Raw genomic sequence first — 19,330 nt, forward strand, 5'->3', positions numbered from 1 at the left:
TTTTTCACGAATACTTTTTTTGTGATACTGTTCGCGGGTTCTTTTACTTTGCGTATTTGTTTATATACATTTTCAAGGAAATATACGTTTTTTTTTTTTCGTGTAGAAATACTGCTTTACGAAAGGGATGCACGAACCGTGGGGCTTCGATGAAAAGAAAACATTTTTGGTTTATTCGATTTTTTAAATTCTGTTAATTACTTAATTACTTAATTTAATTTTTGTATACATGGAGATCGAATGGAGATGTGCGTCCTTATCGTAATCCGTTCACCTGTAATGCTTTTAAGGTCTGAACGGTTGAAACTTTCAACGTGTGAAAAAATTGATTGTTTACCTCCAAACCAGTCGGACTCCTTAAAGTTCGTCCTATAAAAATCGCGTACATTGTTTTCAGTTCAAAGTCCCATTACACTAACTTTTTAAACGTCATCGTATTCTTTTCACTAAGACGTTTTCAAGGCCTAATTCTTTCAGAAAATGCATACAAAAATTGACATATTTACCTTGAAACCAATCAAAGCCCTTGCAATCTCTCATACAATGTTCCAATATATATATATATTGTATATAGCCTTCAAATAAAAGTCCCAAAACCCTGCCAATATTTCCAATCGCACCAACCTTCGGGCATAATGCATTCCCAAGGTTAAAAATCTTTTACAAAATGTATAAAAAAAATTCATATTTTTACCCCCAAACTAGCCAGACCCCTCGGAGTTCATCCTACAATACAAGAGTATACAGTCTTCGGTTCAAAGTCATGCAACATTGCTACCCGTCAGCAGTGCTACAAACTCGAGACCTTAACAAAGTATAAAAACCGACCCAATCGATTATTTTCCATCTACAGACTAGGACCTCGAGGGCCTGAACACCCCAAGGAAGACGCATGTTGCTGGCAGCGTACAGCAGTTACGAAATCGCAGTCATGGAAAACCTATTTAACGGTTGATAATTCCGAATTTGTTCCACCAACCAAGTGATAACACGAATTTAAGAATTGATAAACGCGATGCTTTACCTTCGCCGGCGATTTACCTCGCGTCTCTCAGAGTCCCGAGGTCGCAGTTCGCGATAATCGTTCGATCGTTCAGCGCACCCTCGACGCTCCAGCTCGTTTCTGCATCTCATTCGCCTCTTTTGGTATCGTTTCGCGCGATCAGTCTTGGCTCCGTCTGTTTCCGGTCGCGCGACGACGTCTAGAACATCGACCTGAAACGCTCGTTCCTACGTCGCGTCTCGTTGTTCTTCAACCGCAGCTCGCGGCTCGTCGACGTCGATCGGGTTCCATCGTCGTCCCCTCGAGGTACACCAGAAACGTCCTCCAGAGACCCGGAAGAACCTTTCGAAGGTTCGAGGAGCGAAGGGGATGATCGGAGAATCCTTATCGAACGACGCTCACCGACCTCGACTTTCGCACAGTTCGTGGCCCATCGAGAGGGAACCGCGTCTCGATCACTGTCTACGACCTTGAGTCGTTCACACGCAAGGAACACCCGTTCTTACATCCGTCGATAGAACCGAATAAACTGATGCCACCCCCGGTTTAGCACCAACAAACGAAGAATCTAAAACGAGGCTCGGCCGTCTCTCTCGAGTCCGACTCCGGCCACCTGGCCGCCAGAGAGAGTAGTATTCCGAGCACGTGTGTGCAGAGTTTAAGCGTATGGTAGATAGCGATCCTGAAGACGGACCTCTACACGTACCACTCTTTGATGTCCACCAGTTCCCGTTTCTTGTTGGTTTTGCTGCCGTTCGCGCCGTTTTTCAGGGCGCCGTTGAACGGCTGACCGGAACCCGTGGCGCCTAGAAGCGCCGCGTTCGGATCCTGGCAGAAGGTCTTCGTCTCGTCGACCTTGTAACTCGTCTCGGGACGATTCTTGAACTTGAGGATGATCAGGATGATGAGGATGATCGCGATCAACGCCGCGGCTATGATGATGATTATCAAGGCGGCGCCGTCCGCCGCTGCCTCGGTTCCCCTGTTCTTGTTGGGGTTCTTCGGGGTTGCCGGGACCGGCGTGTGTATCGGGGGCAGTGGGGGCGGAGGTGGGTCCGTCATCTCTGTGGTGGTGGTCTGGGTCGTCACGGTCGTCGACCTTTGCGTCACGATGCTACTGCAAGGGTTCAAGAACCGATTACTCAACGTTTTAGAAAATTGGCTAATGTAGGGTGCCAAAAATGTCGGAGGTTCTTGAAAACCTTTCAGGAGGTTCTTGGTTCGGGAGGTGATTTGAAACAACCTTTTCTTAGCGAAAATATCGGAGGCTTCATTAAGGAGATATTAAGGAGATATAAGAAAACGCGCGACCAATCAGAGCGCGCGCGTCGATGTCCTTCGGAGTGTAATAGGCGAAATCCTAGGCTTCGAATAAATCTGAAGTTTGCCGATGTGTGATTGTCTCGTTTCCTTCGTTGGAAAATGTTCGAAAGTTGTTCAGAAATGTTCAAAACTTCAGATTCATTCGAACCCTAGGGTTTTGCCCATCACCGATGTCCTTCGATGCACGTCGAGCCACGGGACGGACAGTAGAGCAGTTCGCGACATCTTCGCTAAGGAAAAAGTGGTTTCGTATCACCTCCCGAACCACCCCTTTCAAGGATCTCCAACATTTCTGAAACACCCTGTATAGTCGGAGAGCCAGTGACGATTTTAATTACATCATTTTTATAAGGACCTAACCCTTTTTACGAATAGCTTTAATAATTCTAAATCCTGCATACGAGTCATCGTATATTATCGTTATTCGTGCATGTATTACTATCGAGTATTATTAAATTTATATCGAAACTATTAGTACCAGGCCAAAGGGAAATGTAAAACAATATACAATAATAAACAAAGGAACCGTCGTCGACAGGACTGCGTAACGAACGATGATAATCATTGCGAATGCGAATGCAGGCCACAAAAGCATTATTCACCCGCACTATTTATTATTAAAATAATCTCGTCGAAGGTACGGTCATAAAAGAAGAGTCATTACTCTTCATTCAACGTTCGCGTTTAATAAAGTTACGACACATTTGAGTCTATCGATCGGGACTTATTACGAAGGAATATTTGGAAATGTTGTCACGTAATGAAATATTATTAAACCGCTAGAATTCGAAACATTGAGCGCTAAAATTGATGTCAGTGGGACAGTTAAAAGCTTCGAGCCATTATGATACCTGAAATAGCAGGCGTTCGGAGTTTGTACGTGGCTCTATGTTTGGAAATATCAGCTACAGAAAAGCGATAAATAAAAACGTTTATTTCAGAGTCCATCTGGAAATATTTAATTCAACAAGATAATGGAATAAAAATACTTTTTCGTTGCGAAATAACTTTCGGTTGCTTCGTTACGGTTTTCAAATTGCAATGTTCATTAAATATTGCATCGCCGTTTTATATTTGGAAAATTTCCATCCAAGAAAACCGATAAAATTAGAATTGGGCAATCGTTGATTTTTCAGTTCTGAAACTCTATCCGGAAATGTTGGAAATTGGAATACCGTGGTAAAAATATTGTTCGAAAGTCAAATAGCTCACGGCTGTTTGATTACGGTATGAAATCCTGATGTTGAATCAATTTTGGAAGTTAGTTCAACGAGCTGACTGGATCGGTTAGGACGGTTAACTAACCAAACAGCTAAATCCAATTTGACTGCTTAATCACAGTTTGGTTATCCGCAACCGCCATACAACTCATAGACGGATGAATAATTTATCTTTAATTTCAACACGCATGTGCGAAAATTTAAATATCGAGCATCGTCTTTTTAATGTACAAGGTTACAAGAGGATAAATAATTACGTTATATTTCATGTCTGATTTCAAACTAAACTCTTGATATCATAAAAATAATACTGAATCGGCACTGAATGAAAAATGTACTTTGTGCAGAGTTAAATTTTGAAAGGAAGTAAACAATTTCAGCCAACAATTTTTCATGACAAAATACCAAAGAACGTACAGGCTTGTCTTAGGGTGTTTCACAAATATATAAAGTGTATTAGTATATTTGGTGGAAGTCAACAGGAATAATATAAACAAAGGTATATATCCGAATGCTTGATTAATGGAGTACAAATAGATTTTGAATTTATAACTTATGCAGGATGCATCCTTTCCTTATTCTTTTTTACAAACTGTCTTTCGATTCGCTATACAGACTCGGAATATTTTCAACGACTAAACTTCTATTCGAAAAAAAAGTGTCAACACATTTAAAAAAATTGACATCTTTCCCCCTTTCACTTGTTCGACTAATTCGCTACAAACTTTAACATCTACATACACTTATGCATTACATCTCTCGCGAAAATATGCATATTTTTCACAATTCCCAAACACTAATAACGAGCACATTCAAACGAAAATTAAACCGCGAAGCTTTCCTTAAATAAATAAAAAAACTCCTTCCACATTTTCAACGACCCGAAAAATAAAAAATAAAATCCACCCTGAAAGCATACATACTATGCAACATATTGCCGTAACCCGCTGTTCATGCAACATATTGTTCGCAATCGGAATTCTAGGACAACCCTTACCAACAAAAAAAAAAAAAAAAAAAAAAAAAAAATTAGGAACTAACCAGGACACGGTCCTCGAATAGCCACGTTACAGAAACCATCGAATCGCGAGGCGACGAACTCCGCGAAAACCACGAGTTCAACCCCCTGCCGGGCGTTCGAGTCGGCAACCCCGAGGAACGTCGTACGAATCTCGGTAACGTGGCCAGAAGAGGAGTTTGTCCCGGGGTCGAAACTGACAGACTGACCTGGCGTCGCTGGTCTCGAGGTCTGTGGTCGACACATTGTACTGGCCGGATACGGTGACGGTGTCCCGGGTCGATGTCGACGGCGAGCCTGGAGACGTTTGCGTGCTGATGTGGCTGCTCGTGTACTCGCGGGCTGTCGTGTACGTCACCGAGCTGGAATCTGCTCGAGAAACGGAATGAAGAACCGTCAGCCGGCTGGTGCAATTACGTGTATCCGATTGGCTGCCGAGGGGTTGATGGGGGTAGTAACGTGCTACCGACAATATTTACGCGTGCGTAGGCCGGCGATATTCACGCGTGCGTGGGCAGCCACGTTGCCGAGGACAACCGGAGGGAGTCGTGTTCCGGTGCTTCCATGGACGTACGTTTAATCACGCGAAGGGAATTGCCGTGTCGTTTCTCCAAGGATGATTGATTTTTTTTTTCGCCCTGGGATTGTCGCTAGACTATATACCATCGCGTCGGTTCCCGTGAATTTAAACGCTTGTTACGGGGTGTCATCGACGAGTCACGGATTGGAATATTCTTGGCGTTCTGGGACACCGGAGCGCTTCTCTTGGGGATGAAGGAAAATTTCGTCGACAGTTTTTCTTGTTATTCGGCCGAGTTGCGAGGGGGTTGTAATAAATGTTATATTTGTTATAAATGTGACATTTGTTCAGGTTACGTGGACAGGTTTTAGGTAGCTGTCTTTCTCTGTCATTAATCAATCGATGAAACAGTTAACCAGCAAGAAACGATCTCTCTTCGCGAGTACGATTCAAATTCGCTCACCGAAGGGGTGAATCGAGTCGGTCGCGGATACCTCCGTCACTTTTCGAACTAATCGTGTGAAATCTCGGGGCCGAGACAGCCAAAGGAGCACGTGAAAAGGTGTTTCCGAAGGTCAAGCCCTCGAGGATGGCCCAAAAGGAAGTTTCGCAACGTGAAGCGCCGAAAGCGTTCTATTCGTCGTCTGGCTCGGAATTACTTTAACCGCGATAAACGAAGGCCGAGCAAACGATGAAGAGGGCACTCTATTCTGCGGTGAAGAGCGCCGTACTGAAAGAAATCGCATCCCCGTCGCGCCGGTGAGGGTAGCGCTATTTTCGTGACGGTCAACTTAACTGGTGGCAGTCGGGATTGGCGGAGCTTTCACCACACAAAGTTGAGGGATATGCAGATAAAGAGGACGCCCACGAACCAAGTATTTCCGTAACGAGCCGCGCTTCTACACTTCCACCGTTTTTGCAGCTCGTATTTCGAAGATCGTTGCTTCTAATTATTTAACGAGTGATTTTTAACGCTATTTGAACCTTCGGTTGGTTACATATATAGATTTCACGCAGAGTTTAGAAATTGGAGTAAAATTCTATTTCTTAATTTTTTTTACCCAAGAAGTTTCTTGAGAGATGCATTAACTAATTTTTTGTATAAAATTAAAGTGGGTTATATTTGCAAATGTATTTCTCGTAGAGACTTCGTAAAACGATCTTTGTAATGTCTGTATAATTTTATACAAATATTTAATTATATCAAGATATTATTAAAGATATTCAACTGCATCAGAGTACCGCTATCCGAATCATATTAAGTATCTTTAACGTAATAGGTACTTTAATATCTAATATAAACAAAGGTACAACGAAACATTCAACAGCTGTAAAATCGACAATTTTCAGAATTGTTCAAAGTCCTTCGAGATACGTTCAAATATCACTAAAGACTACAACATATCCAAATTTCGGTGTGTAAAGAACATCTTTAGAACTGTTAAAAAGTACTGTACAAAGGAAACGGAAGTGCTTACAGCAGAAAACAAACAATTTGAGCTTACGTTTAAATTTCTTACACACGGATCATCCTTTTCAAATTAGTACGAGTTACGTATCACAAATGTATCTTCCATTAACACAAGTATCTTTCGTTCTTCGGAACGCAAAAAAAACGTGCCTCGCCACTTCCATCATTTTCAACCCCTTTCCCAAAAGTCTCGAAAACGTTCTGACGTCACAAAGATCTGATCCTTCCTTCCCTCGCGTTTTCCAACGAAATAACGACGGTTACCCTCGGTCTCGCGAGAAATGGACGAAAGTACTAACGGAGATCGTGCAAGTCTCGGAAATACTCCGCCGGCACGAGCGGCGAGCATGCACTAGGAAGTGAACGAGAGGAAACCGTGCACGGAAGATCAATACCAGGCGTCGCGTGTTTGCGAGCGAACTCGAGTGAAAATCGAGTGTCCCGAGGGTGGGAGAGCGAAAAAAAATGAAAACGAAAGAAAAAAAGAAGAACAGAAGAAACGGACCGGTGGCAGACGTGACGAGGATCTCCTCGGTGGTGACCGGCTCGCCGGAGCCTTCCCCGCAGTCCTCCTCGTCGTCGCAGGAAGGACGCTCCTGGATCTTCTCCTTGTGGTGCTTCGGCCTCAGCGTCGTCGGCGACCTCGTTGGCGCGACGTACACGGGCGTTATTATGTCGTCTGCGAACACACGACGCGTCGTAAGTGTTTGCAAGGATAATCGTGTCTTCAATGTTAAGAATAAACCGCACTTTCGTGGTATAAAAAGTACATTTGACTTAGATCGATACGGTAAAGGGTGGACAAGTGCGAGACAGGATTGACTGGATAAATGCAAGATGGCTATCCCCACCATCGGAAGGTTCGGTGAGACGTTGCTATTGTCTCACCGATACGTTTCGGCTTACTGCTTTTCTACCTCGGACCTCTTTCTCTTTCGCTCTCTGTCCTTTTCTACGTTCGACTCGAGTCAAATGTAAACACGGAATAGAAACCTCGACTGGACAACTGCAATGTTCGAGTCCTGATTTTCTTGCACTTATCCAGTCTTTATCGTACCGTCTAAGAGGCGCGTGGTTAACCATGTCTTCCTTCGTATTTATTCACCTCGAACCGGGCGAATGAGATCAGATTCATTCGATTTAAAGTACGGCACGTCCCGTCTGAGAGGTGTGCGGTTATCTTATCCTTCATTTGAAATTATTCGTCTTGTCAAGTACGAACGTATTCGTTTAAGTTAAAAATTCGTTTTTGCTTCATTTGACTTAATTCAAGTACAGTGAATTCTGTCTAAGAGGAACGAGGGTTCCCTGTCTGGCAACAAGAGGGACGGTTTAGATAACAGTGAATAGGTGTTTGGTTTACCCTTTTGACGTGAAAGAATGGAAATTTTTGAGAAAAGTCTACGCGGTCTTAAAAATAGCATCATCGCTTGTCGATCGCGGCGCCAACCTAGTCGAGGGTCCTCAACCCTCTTGTTGCATAATGTGCTCCATTGGGAAGCCAATAAAAGCAATCCCTGTAAAGTCTGCTTAGGAAATATTACAGGATTTGCGCATTATGGTTCCTTATGGGAACATCTAGCAGCTTAGCGGTTAGGTGATCAACCTTTTCTAAGCTTACCGCACAGAGTGGAAGGCAAGTTTTAATAGAGTACGGTAACATTTATGATGCCTTGTGTCGATGTTAAAAATGAAAGCCTTACAGAAGTCTTATTCGCAAATAATTACAGTAATATTATAATTTTAATACTTGGACGTTTCAATAAAGAAGAAATGAATAAATAAGAAATTTAAAATCGTATTGACATGGTCGCTATGTCTATTAATCAAAATACAGAGTCAGTGTAATAAGTGTTCGTACAGGAATCATTTATTTTAAATCGGTTGCTGTACGAATACTTTTTACACTGACTGTATATCACCCGGAAGAATATTCATATAAATACTTTTCTAAGCTTCTAAGCTTTTCTTACTTCTGATGAATCTTAGAAACGTACAAGGTCGATAATTTATTATAATTCACTTCCTAACAACCATTAAAACATCCGATAATTATGTCCGCAATCTTAAAGGCAGAATGAAATAAAAATTCGAACATTTACAACATAGTAAAAAAATAAGGATCGCGTATAACGAATAACGAAGGGGATTATTGCGTTTTTGGAACGTAAAATAAAATCCATGCGATACAGGGTGAGAACGAACATAAACGCAGCCGTGTTCGTGTCTATTGGAACGGCGTTCCGCTGCGTGGTGTACAACATTCGCATAATTTTCGCACGATCGCACGGCGTTTGGGTTATTTGTATAATGCAAAATGAAAATGCGGTTATTGTAAGAGGGACAGAAAGCCCCGGGGTGGGAGATGCGGGGTCGGAGGGACGATAATGGAAATAGAATGCAGGTTTGATTGGGAACGTTTTGTTCGCGATACCCCGTACCAGGTTCGTTTTCCTTTGAACTCAATTTCGCCGGCAATTTCGTTGATTTTCGATTTTGTTTGAATTATTTTTGGCACGATGGTTCGTAGCCGAAACGAAACGTTGCCTTCCTAGCGGTGGATTCGTTTATTTTGCTATTTCCACCGCGATATTATACTAGTATCCGATTCAAACTAAACTAATTGCTGCGCAAGTGGTTCGTAGAAATTTAAAACTCCGAAGGGGCCCTTGTTGAGAAATAAAATTATATTACAAGTGTATATTAATATGAAACATTTTGTTAGTACATTGTAGAACAGTTTTCGTGTTTAGGAGAACGTTTATCGACATCTTGGTGAGTTCTAAACTTGGAATCATTCTGAGAGGGAAGGTCTATAATCGCGACCCCAAATAGCTCTAACCTTTAAGCTCTATCGCATTGTTCATTGATCGTGAACGAAATTGATTCTCTTATAGAAGCTATTAGGCAAATAGTCTACGTATTATAACAAAATACATGTACATTCGAATGAAACGAATCAAATAAATATTGTTTTATAAATCCAGATGAATTTATTACAAACTCGTGCGGTTCCTTCTACGTTTCAATCAAATGGATCGAATAAATATTGTTCCGTAAATTCAGATGAATTTATTATAAAATAATGTATGCTTTCTTTTTAACAAGATTTCATTGTATTTGAAGTAAATATAATTATAAAGTAAATCATAAATGAAGTAAATGAAATAAATTTCGTATTTATCCTATCGTATTCTAACAACAATTTTAACGATTCCAGACACAATCAACTATTTCAATACAAAAACACTCATTTCTTGAAATACATATTTTCCGTGCAACAAAAGACCTCCTGGAACTCATTAGGTTATCAAACGAGACAAATGGAATACGCAAATGTAACCGGATAACACGGGGAAAGAGAAACGACTATCCACCAGGTATCTCGTGTGCAAAAATACGCGATCAGTCGCGATCATCTTGAATACCAAATCTCTTGCACAACCCATGCGTGATTTCAAACAATTAAGCTCGTTATCTTAACAGTTTCGTGACTGTATTGTACAACATAACGACTGACGGTCGTTGTCGTTCTTATCCGCGACGTGAACTGAAAGTTAAACAATGTTCCGTGCAGATAACAAACGAACTTTTTACGAAAATCGCTTACAAATTACAATAAAACGTGGAAAAGACATGGGAACAACATCCGAGAAATATAAACGCTCGTTGGAATAATAAATGCAAAATGTAAATATAGGCGACTACTAATTGGTATTCAATTTAATACTTATTTTTATTGGGACGTGGGAGTTTTGCAAAAAGAATATCGTTTGTATATTCATGATATATATATATATTATTCGAATATTTGCATATTTTTCGAATTTGCGTACTTGGCATATGCATGTATATATTTTGCATGAGTATAAATTTTATATAGCCACTTGTTGTTTATAAACGACTGGTTCGTAACGGTTACTAAAGACTTTATCCAAAGAAAGATAAAGACTTTATCCAACGTCAAGATTTTGTTTTTTAATAAAACACACACGGAATACAATAAATTGTGTGTATTGTATACAACAAATCTGACTGTTTATTTAAAATGAAACTAATAAACGTGAAAGATGACGTCGTTTAAGCGTTCCTTACGATAACGCTAACGGGTGTATTAAATTATTAAAAACCAAAGTCCTAAATACCCTTTCAAGAAACTCTACGATAATGCCTATATACTCCTGTCCATCTATAAATAATTAATTATTAAGAAACAAGGTCTTATATCGCTTTTAGGACAACTCTTTACGATAATGCCTACAAACTTCCGTCTACTTATAAATACTGTAGCGTCCACGCCTCCCATACCCAACAATAAGGAGTCAAATAAAAACACGAAACGTAGGCTACGGGATTGGTCTTGTAGGTAAAGCGGTCGACTGTGGATCCGAGGATCGTGCGTTCGAATCCCCGTGCTTTATTTTTCGTTTAGACTCCTACAATACTTATTAAAAAACAAAGTCCTACAGCCTCAGTTACAAGAGTAACTATTAAAATAACGAATCCCAATACAAAACCGTATTTAAACGTTTAATACACATTTAGTGCGAAAGTCCTATAATCCCTTTTATCAAGGATGTTCGCCAGTCTCCCCGTAGGCGTCCATCAGACGCGGAACATCGTTCGAACGATCGTCGACAGGCGGCGCCAGCGTACAGGCGCCAACTTGCGCCGCTAATCGAACGCTTACAGGCGCCCAATACGAATCGAAGGGTAAATATGACCAAGGGTCTCGCAGTTACAGACCACAGAAAATCCCTCGATCCTGGCAAACAGAAAAAGTAGACGAATGGCGAAAGATTTCGTTACGCGAGCGAAAATATTTGCATCGGTCTTATCTCCTCGTTTTCCGTCATCGTCGTCGGGCGCCGTGTATTTACATCGTCGAAATGTCACGCGACCGAAATAACCGGTTGGCCAGTGACGACAGTCGCGTTTAATCGGGCCCGTGCGCTCGTTTGCCTATTAAAGGGATGGTATTAATTCAGTTTTTAGTCAGCCGGAGAAGATTTTCGAACCGGCCGACAGACAATCCGAGGAGGTCGAGAAAGAGAAAGGGGTGGGGGAGGATGCCGAGCATCCTAAATATGCAAATGAATCGAAGATACAACCGGGCAAGCATGAAGACGAAAAGGTGGCATGCCATGCGATATGCGAACCCGATCGTGCGTGCGTACGTTCTCCTCTGGCACTGGCTCTCATCGCGCCACTCTTCACCGACGATGATCGATACGATGATCGATTTGAACGGAATCACTGTATAAAAACCTTATGAAATTCATAAAAATTGCTTGTGTTTATTTTCTGCGAGTAGTAATGTACAAAGTTCCTACAAGGATCCAATTCGCGAAAATGTATAATAATATACTAACATAATGTAACGAATAATAAAATGTAAGTTTAAAATGTAAACTAGATATAAGAAACTATGATAACTCCAAAGACTAAAGAGATTGTGAAACTCAATGTTTTGAGTGAAACAATATGTAAAATGCAAGACTGGACCAATAGGTACGACGATCAACATTGTAACTGGCAACTGTTTGTTTTTACGTTTATCATGTGTATAAATATAATAAAAAGAGGTAGGGAACTGGTAATTCGGGGTATGCAATAACGCGCTCCGAAATGATAGTCGATAAGGTTATCGATTTACACGAGAATTATTTGTGGATCTTGTGAGATGAGCGAAGATTATTTTGGTGTTTGTGCAACGTGTAATAAGTAAATAATAAAAGTAATATATAGTACTAAATAAAAGAAAAGAAGTAATAAATGTAATAACGAGTAAATAATAAATAATGTTTGTAATTACGTTTCGTAATATTTACGTTCACTTGATTGTATATTAGAAATCGACGTTTAATCAAAATGTCACGCACAATAAGAATAATTAAGGGTAAAACAATGGTTTCGGTTAATTAAAAAAAAAAAATTTGGTAAGTGCCGCCAAAGGCGACAAGTGCCTTACCATTTTATGTGTGTTTCCATCCTTGTCTAGGGGAGTGCTAAACGTCTCTCCTTTCATACTACACAACCAGAGGCAGATCTCGGCGAGCTTATATACGAACCGACTGGTCGACCGACCACTTGCGAGAAAGATGTTTTTCGCGAATAGCTCAAAAACGGTTCGTCCAATAGAAAAACTACTAAGACATTTTTTGCTCCACGTAACGTAATCTATCGACACATGCACTTTTTTTTATTTGATTCGGCACTATGTAAAATGTTCCTATATCTATATGCTATACCAGGGGTTCCCAAACCGAATACTGTCTAATTTCGCACGACTCAAATTACATAAAGTACTAAATAAGACGTACAAAGAATGCGTGATTTCTAAAATATTCCAAACGAAGAAAAGATTTAGTTATTAAAAAATTATAAAAATATTTCTTGAACATAGAAATAGCCCCGAAAGCAATTTCTTTTCAGAACGCAAAATTGTACAACATCTTTCCAGACATCTCGATGCATTCATCGACTATATGCGGAGTTTTCTAAAAGAAATCCTCAGGATTTCAATTTTTAAGAAAACACGAATGGTACAGAATGCATCAAATTTTGTTCGCTTTAAACGAAAGTTCGCACGATTAGCATAAAACCTGCAAGATGATGTATTTTGTTATTAGAAAAAAAGAAAAACAAATTTGGATCGATTGAAATGATTCGTACACATTGTCGGTGACGTTCGTTTTTATTCGAAACGTCAACGGGCAATTTTAAATGACGAAAAACATGTATGTAAAATTTTCGTGCGTGCAGGAGGAACTACTTACGCCAACGGAAGTGTCATTTACACTTACCGGAATCAGGGCTGTAGATCGGTGTGCATTCTTCGTCCTCGTCATCGGCGGTGCAACCACTTCCGGCGCCAGAGAATATTAAGTCATCCGCGATGCCTGGAAAACCGGACGCTGGTGTCTGCGAAGGGAAATAAAAGAAATACAGTATTTGTGGTGACACGGGACACGAAAAATTTGCTGGAATTAAAAAGAATACGAAAACTTTAGTTGTACATTCGTAAAGTTAAAATTCGGGAAGATCGCAGAACTTAATTAACAGTACATCGTCCTTGTTGATTCCAATTAATTACGTTCCACGGCAAAGACGAATGAATACATATTTTTCTGTGTAATTAGATTGCGTGAGATTTATGCAAAGTAGGTATTAAGAAAAAAAGTGTTAAAAGTATTATTGAATTTGACTTACGAAGCTCCTTTTTATGTATTACGATCGTATCGTGCAAGTTTATCAAAAAGCCTTAAAAGTATCTCTTACAATTTATTATTCCATATTAACAATGACATGAATCATTCTTATATGATTGAATTTAATGTATATTTATCTCAAGATTTAAGAACAGAAAGTCAATGGTCGTTTATACTACCAAAAAGCTACCGGCACAATTAACAAAAACATTTTATTTAAAATAAATTAACACTTTCATTTCACCGAAGTACCCTTCACTGGTAAATGAAAGAGCTTTCCACCCCTACAAAGCACACGAACTCCCAGCAGTCTAATCGATCTGTTCGTTCTCCCAGGGGTTGGCACTTAGCGTTTGATTGCCAGCATTCAGCTTTTGTACCCGTGTTCCCGCGTTTTCGATTATACCACAGAGTACATTGTTCAACTCGGTTCACCTGTTGCATTCTTTGCAGAGGAGCGGCGCGATCCAACAAGCTCCCAGCTGGTAACAATTGAACATCCCCTTTGGTGGTAACCCTTGCATCCTTCGAGGCGGCGAACTCCAAAATCCTTGCACCGTTCACAACCAGGCCTGCTATCACTCCCAAAAATGGCCTCTCCACCCTCGCTTTGTCGCTGTTCCATCGACCACCGACTTGAATCGTCGACTGGCTGTTGAACACTGTCAGCTGGCGACCTGCTGAGAGCGACAAAAATTCTCAGGTGAGCGAAATTCTCATCTGAATTGAAATTTCCAGCAACAAATGGAAGTATCAACAACGTTCTGTACGTTACTAGTCGAATAAAAATCGAAGTTTATTCGATAAAGTATTTTAAATTCCTCCCTTAATGTTTGAAAATCTATAAAAAAAAATCTATCTATGTTATTTTACAAAGTTATTCGGTTCGTGTTGAGGAATGATTTTCGAATGGCGACTATTTGCATTTCACAAGGAACAAATAAACGGAAAATGTAACGTAGAGTGATACTAAAAGAGAACATAGAAAATTTTACGCGGAAATTTCTGTACAAGGTTTCGTAACTGGCTTTAAATATTTAATAAGCGAAATAATGGAACGTTGGGTTTTTTACACCGACTACTTGAAAAGAACTCGGCAGCGAAGCGGTTAACGTCGAGAAAGCTATTTGAAAGTTTAATGATATGGAGATAAGGGGTTGGCGAGGGATATTACACTGAACTAGTTTCAGCAACCTGTATAAAGGCTGTCTGTAAGTATCTTTTACCCAAAATAATGAAATTCTCTAGAGAGAATTCTCGAATTTTATTCGAATAACAAATTACGATTACAAAATCCTCTTTTGGCGACTTTCATGTTGCCAGCGTTTATTTCGATTGAAAGGTTACTCAGAGAATTATTTATCAGTTCTACCTGAAATATAATACGATTGCTCTGGATGCTTTTATTGTATACGCATTGGAATTGGAATTCCTTCCTCGAGCTCTTTCCGAAGGGAACTGAAGCACTAACGAAAACGTACAGAGCCTAAAGCATCGGTGACTAAATTCGCGTGTGTGCGTGGCCCTATCGCCTTTTGTATGAAAAGGAAGCCTCGAAAGTCCCTTCTTACTTCACCGTATATCTCGCTACTTAATTTATGCTGTCCCTAGCGACTGACAAATGTTTTCGTTTGACCGTTGACCAGGCGAGCAGGAGAGCCTCTGGGTCTGGCATGGACAGGCAAATGACCACTGTCCCAATGGCAGTACCTTCGGAGAAGATGGCAGTTGAGGTAGACCCTCGAGTCTCCTTCCTACTCTTCAAGGGTTTCCTTCGATCCCTTTCCCTTTGTAGGGTCTAAATTTGGTTGGTTTTGAGAGCAGGCAAACATGATCCGCGTGGAACTCTTTAGGGCTCACCCTGCCCTTCGTGGGATGAGTACTCATTGGATTACGTGCAGGTAACTGTGTTCGTCGAACGTACCTTCTTCGTCGAAGGCAAGGCAGGTAAAATGTCCGACGAGTCGAGATTATGGTTTTATGATAGTTAAGGTAGACCCTCGAGTCTCCTTCCTACTCTTCAAGGGTTTCCCTCGATCCCTTTCCCTTTGTAGGGTCTAAATTGTCTAATGAAATGTCTGATGAAATTTGTCGATTATGGTTTCATGACCCATGGTAGGTCTTTCGGAATATAATATTACTGCGAGAGGATTAGACCTGGATCTAGATTTCCATCCATACGATAGTAACTGTTTTCTGGTTCTTTCAGACACTTTGAATGTTTGAGTCGATAGGTCCTTTACCTGTAGCAGCAATAAAGAACCAAGGAACCGTTACATACTGCCGCGTAATTTCAGTTTATTATCAGGCACATCTAGTTGTCGGAACTCTTAACCTTGGCAGAAAAGTCTTTGCAGTTTTCCGTTCGTGTCGAGGTTTTGCTTGGTTTCATCACTGGCTACGATAGATTTGGAAAAATCCAAACCTTCCATCGACGTCACTGCCATTTCCATTTCCATCCGATTTGTGTTCTACTTATTAATAAAACGAGAGAAACTTTTGGAACGACCTAATATTAAGCTCGATTGTGTAATTCGTGTAGAGGGAGATCGAACGAATTCTCTCGTGATGAATCTAACCAACATCAACAGCCTTTCGATCTCACTTTCTCGGCAAGCATCAATTCGTGTCGACAGGTTCTGATCATTCCTCACAGCGGGAGTGTCATGGCGGACAGAGCGCTCGTACCGATATGTTTTGGAATATTTCTTGTAATTCAATCTTTTATTTTGCTACAAAAATAAATATATCGAAAATATATATATATGTATAGGTACACATATCTGTCAATGCAGCATAAAAGAAGAGAAAGTTTAGGATACGGCCTGCCCTCTCAAGCGTCACCGACGACCCTTCCTATAGTTTTCACACGTCTGTGAAGAGTCCACTGTATAAAGCTAGAAATACGTTTTACCATTTTTTCTATAACATTTCTCAGTTAGTCTCGACCAGTTCCTCGAACAGTAAACATCGGAGCTATCATTCCGATATTTCTAAAATTTATTTAGAAATAAAGATAAAAGCTTTTGTTTGATAAAATTAGTATTTTATCTTTGCATTTATCCTCCATTTCCAATGGTATGATCGCAGAGCTGTCGAAGAAGGGTTACTACTAGTTTCGCGCTATCAATATTTCCGGATATGTATATTAACCAGGGACACCGACCAGGCCAGCATGGTCGTCTCGGAGGTCCGCGGTGTCCGTTGGCTCCGACAGGGCGATGGAATCGATCGGCAGAGATCGATAATGCGGTTATTTTTTCATTAGGCGACTAGAAACTGAGCGATGAGATGCGACCTGAGGAATCGGGGTACGCTCTCTCGATCGGTGGTTTCGGCCTCACGTGACCAGCCATGGGCGAGTTAAATACCACCTGGTAATAGGAAAGCAACAAGCCGAACCAAGTTGATCCAGCTGTCGAGGACGATCAGCTGGAGGGTATATCAGGAGGCATCGTTAGGGTCGGTTCGACATTAATTTTGTGGGGACAATAATTTTGGCGAGCCGAGAAAAAATGGGCCTGGCTGACAGGCTTAGCAGGCTTGCAGAAGCTGCCAGGAGGATGGCTCCGGTGCCATTTTAGGCACAGCTGTGACACGGTCTTTTCAGACCTCGCCCACAGTCACGCGACTCCTCTAAACTTGGGAAAATTCGATCAATTTACCAATGGTACTAACGATACGCGAATACTCTCGATGTCAATCAAATTAATACATTTTTAGTCTTATGCACAATTGTGCATATTGTCTCGGATGTCAGGTATAGTAACGGTACTTCTCTAAACTCGAGAAAATTCCATTGATTTCGATTATAAAATCAATAATAATCCTGGGTTTAAGCTTATCATATTCAAGAGGCAAAGAAACTAGTTCGAAGTGTGTGGGTGAAGTTGACGGATCTAGAAGTTTTAACGTCTTAATCAGCGTCTTAATGTTAATTTATAAAATTGAATTAAAATAGCGTCAACTAACACGCTTGTGAAATATTAATCGAATATCCAAAATTTCACGAGATTACAGTATTTATCTGCGGAGAATGAAAGTATTTAATACCAGTAATAATTAACAGAATTATGAAACGTGTTCCTCCTAATGGATTATGCTAATAAATAAAATTAAGCTAAAACTAAAATAAATCGATTTGAATTATTTTACCATTACTGTGAGGTATAATCGTTTAAAAGTATCTCGGACTATTAAATGTAACAGCTGTTGGTGAATGTAAACTAATACGAAGAACGCCCGCGCTCGTAACTTCGTGTTATGTAAATGATACGTGTTATCAAGTACATATACACTATACGCGGATTGTTCACACGTGACGTCAATTGTATCGACGTCACTGTCGCAAATACTACCATTTCATTTCCATGCGATAAAGTGTGTCGCGATACTTTGTCTATAATTAATTCGCTGCAAACGATAGCGTTTGCTACTATATTTAAACTCTCATTGTCGGTTGTAACGTTCTCGTGCGTTCCAAACTCGTATTTTATTTCAGTTTATTCTTTTGTGTGTTAAAAGTGCCGTATGCGAACCATTTTTTCGCTTCTATAGTTATTCAATTTACATTTCGATTCGTTGAAAAATATTTACGAATAATTGTTATAATTATATATGTCTAACTATTTAGACAATTTTCAAGTATCGTTAAATTGTTCAAATTGCAGAGATTTGAAAGAAAGACATATACATATAAATATATAAATTTGATATGTCTTATTTTTTCTTTTCGTTGTAAGAACAATTATTGCTTCGATCATACTATTCTTACGATGCAAGAATATCAATACAACCAAGATACATGCCATACTTTTTATCAATAATCTTAAAAACAAAAAGAACCATCGCCTGGAGGTTCGTAGAATATAAACATCCTGATACTAAAAAATGTACAATAATTATTCTACCACAAAAACCGTATTAATTCTCCCCGTAACACGAACAAATATAATACTTTTAATTCGTTCAAAGATTCCAAGCCCTAAGCGATTCTCAGTTTGCTCACCGACACCTAATCGTTCCACCGCGCGTTGGTACTAACGCAACAACCGACAAAGTCGAAACTCGGACTCGAGTTCCAACCGAGATGCTTTTATTTTTTTTCCTTGCGAACGAGCACTTGCCGACCAGGCATAGTGAGTCTATCAGCGTAGCATAAAAATCCAGCTGGTCGATCGACGCTCGCCGTCACGCGGACACGCCAGCAGGGACTCATGTGTGTTAGCGTAGCACGCGTCTCTCGCTCGTTCCTCGCACGTGCGACACTCGCGAGTGATTCCTGAGTCAATTACGCCGAAACCAATGCCAGTAAAATTGCCGATCATCTGGCAGGTGTTCCCGGAACGAGATAAGCGTGCCATTCGCGTCGCATTCCGATCTGAAGAAGTCCAATAAACTGTATCACTCGACTAGGAGAACAGGAGGTCCGTGGGTGCTTCAGGGTTCCCCGCTCGACCCGAATAAGAGAATTTAGGCAGCCACGCCTACTCGACCGATGCCTGGCCCCAGTGAAGACCAACCGACGGGTCAAGGGACGACGTGATGCGTTTTATTCGAGTAAA

The 19,330-nt window shown here is 40.6% G+C and overlaps 1 protein-coding gene and 1 non-coding gene across 6 annotated transcripts in view; both read right to left on the reverse strand.

The window, feature by feature from the left end:
• Nucleotides 1-246: 246 nt before the first annotated feature.
• The window catches only part of LOC128888722 (neurexin-1), a 400,486-nt gene continuing 381,402 nt past the window's right edge, over nucleotides 247-19,330 (reverse strand). For 3 of the 5 annotated variants that reach the window (XM_054145804.1, XM_054145805.1, XM_054145803.1), the window contains 5 exons: nucleotides 14,202-14,446; nucleotides 13,362-13,479; nucleotides 7,061-7,234; nucleotides 4,774-4,933; nucleotides 247-2,120 (listed from right to left, as the gene is read on the reverse strand). In XM_054145804.1, the coding sequence (XP_054001779.1) occupies nucleotides 1,700-2,120; nucleotides 4,774-4,933; nucleotides 7,061-7,234; nucleotides 13,362-13,479; nucleotides 14,202-14,446 (1,118 nt within the window). In that variant the 3' untranslated portion in view covers nucleotides 247-1,699. The remainder of the gene's footprint in view (nucleotides 2,121-4,773; nucleotides 4,934-7,060; nucleotides 7,235-13,361; nucleotides 13,480-14,201; nucleotides 14,447-19,330) is intronic. The other 2 variants (XM_054145807.1, XM_054145806.1) reach the window with 1 other exon arrangement.
• Nucleotides 12,483-12,590, reverse strand: LOC128889149 (U6atac minor spliceosomal RNA). Its single transcript, XR_008460376.1, has one exon. It is a non-coding gene; the product is annotated as a U6atac minor spliceosomal RNA (small nuclear RNA).

Source organism: Hylaeus anthracinus, unplaced genomic scaffold, assembly GCF_026225885.1.
Source record: "Hylaeus anthracinus isolate JK02 unplaced genomic scaffold, UHH_iyHylAnth1.0_haploid 11994, whole genome shotgun sequence".
Classification (NCBI taxonomy): domain Eukaryota; kingdom Metazoa; phylum Arthropoda; class Insecta; order Hymenoptera; family Colletidae; genus Hylaeus; species Hylaeus anthracinus.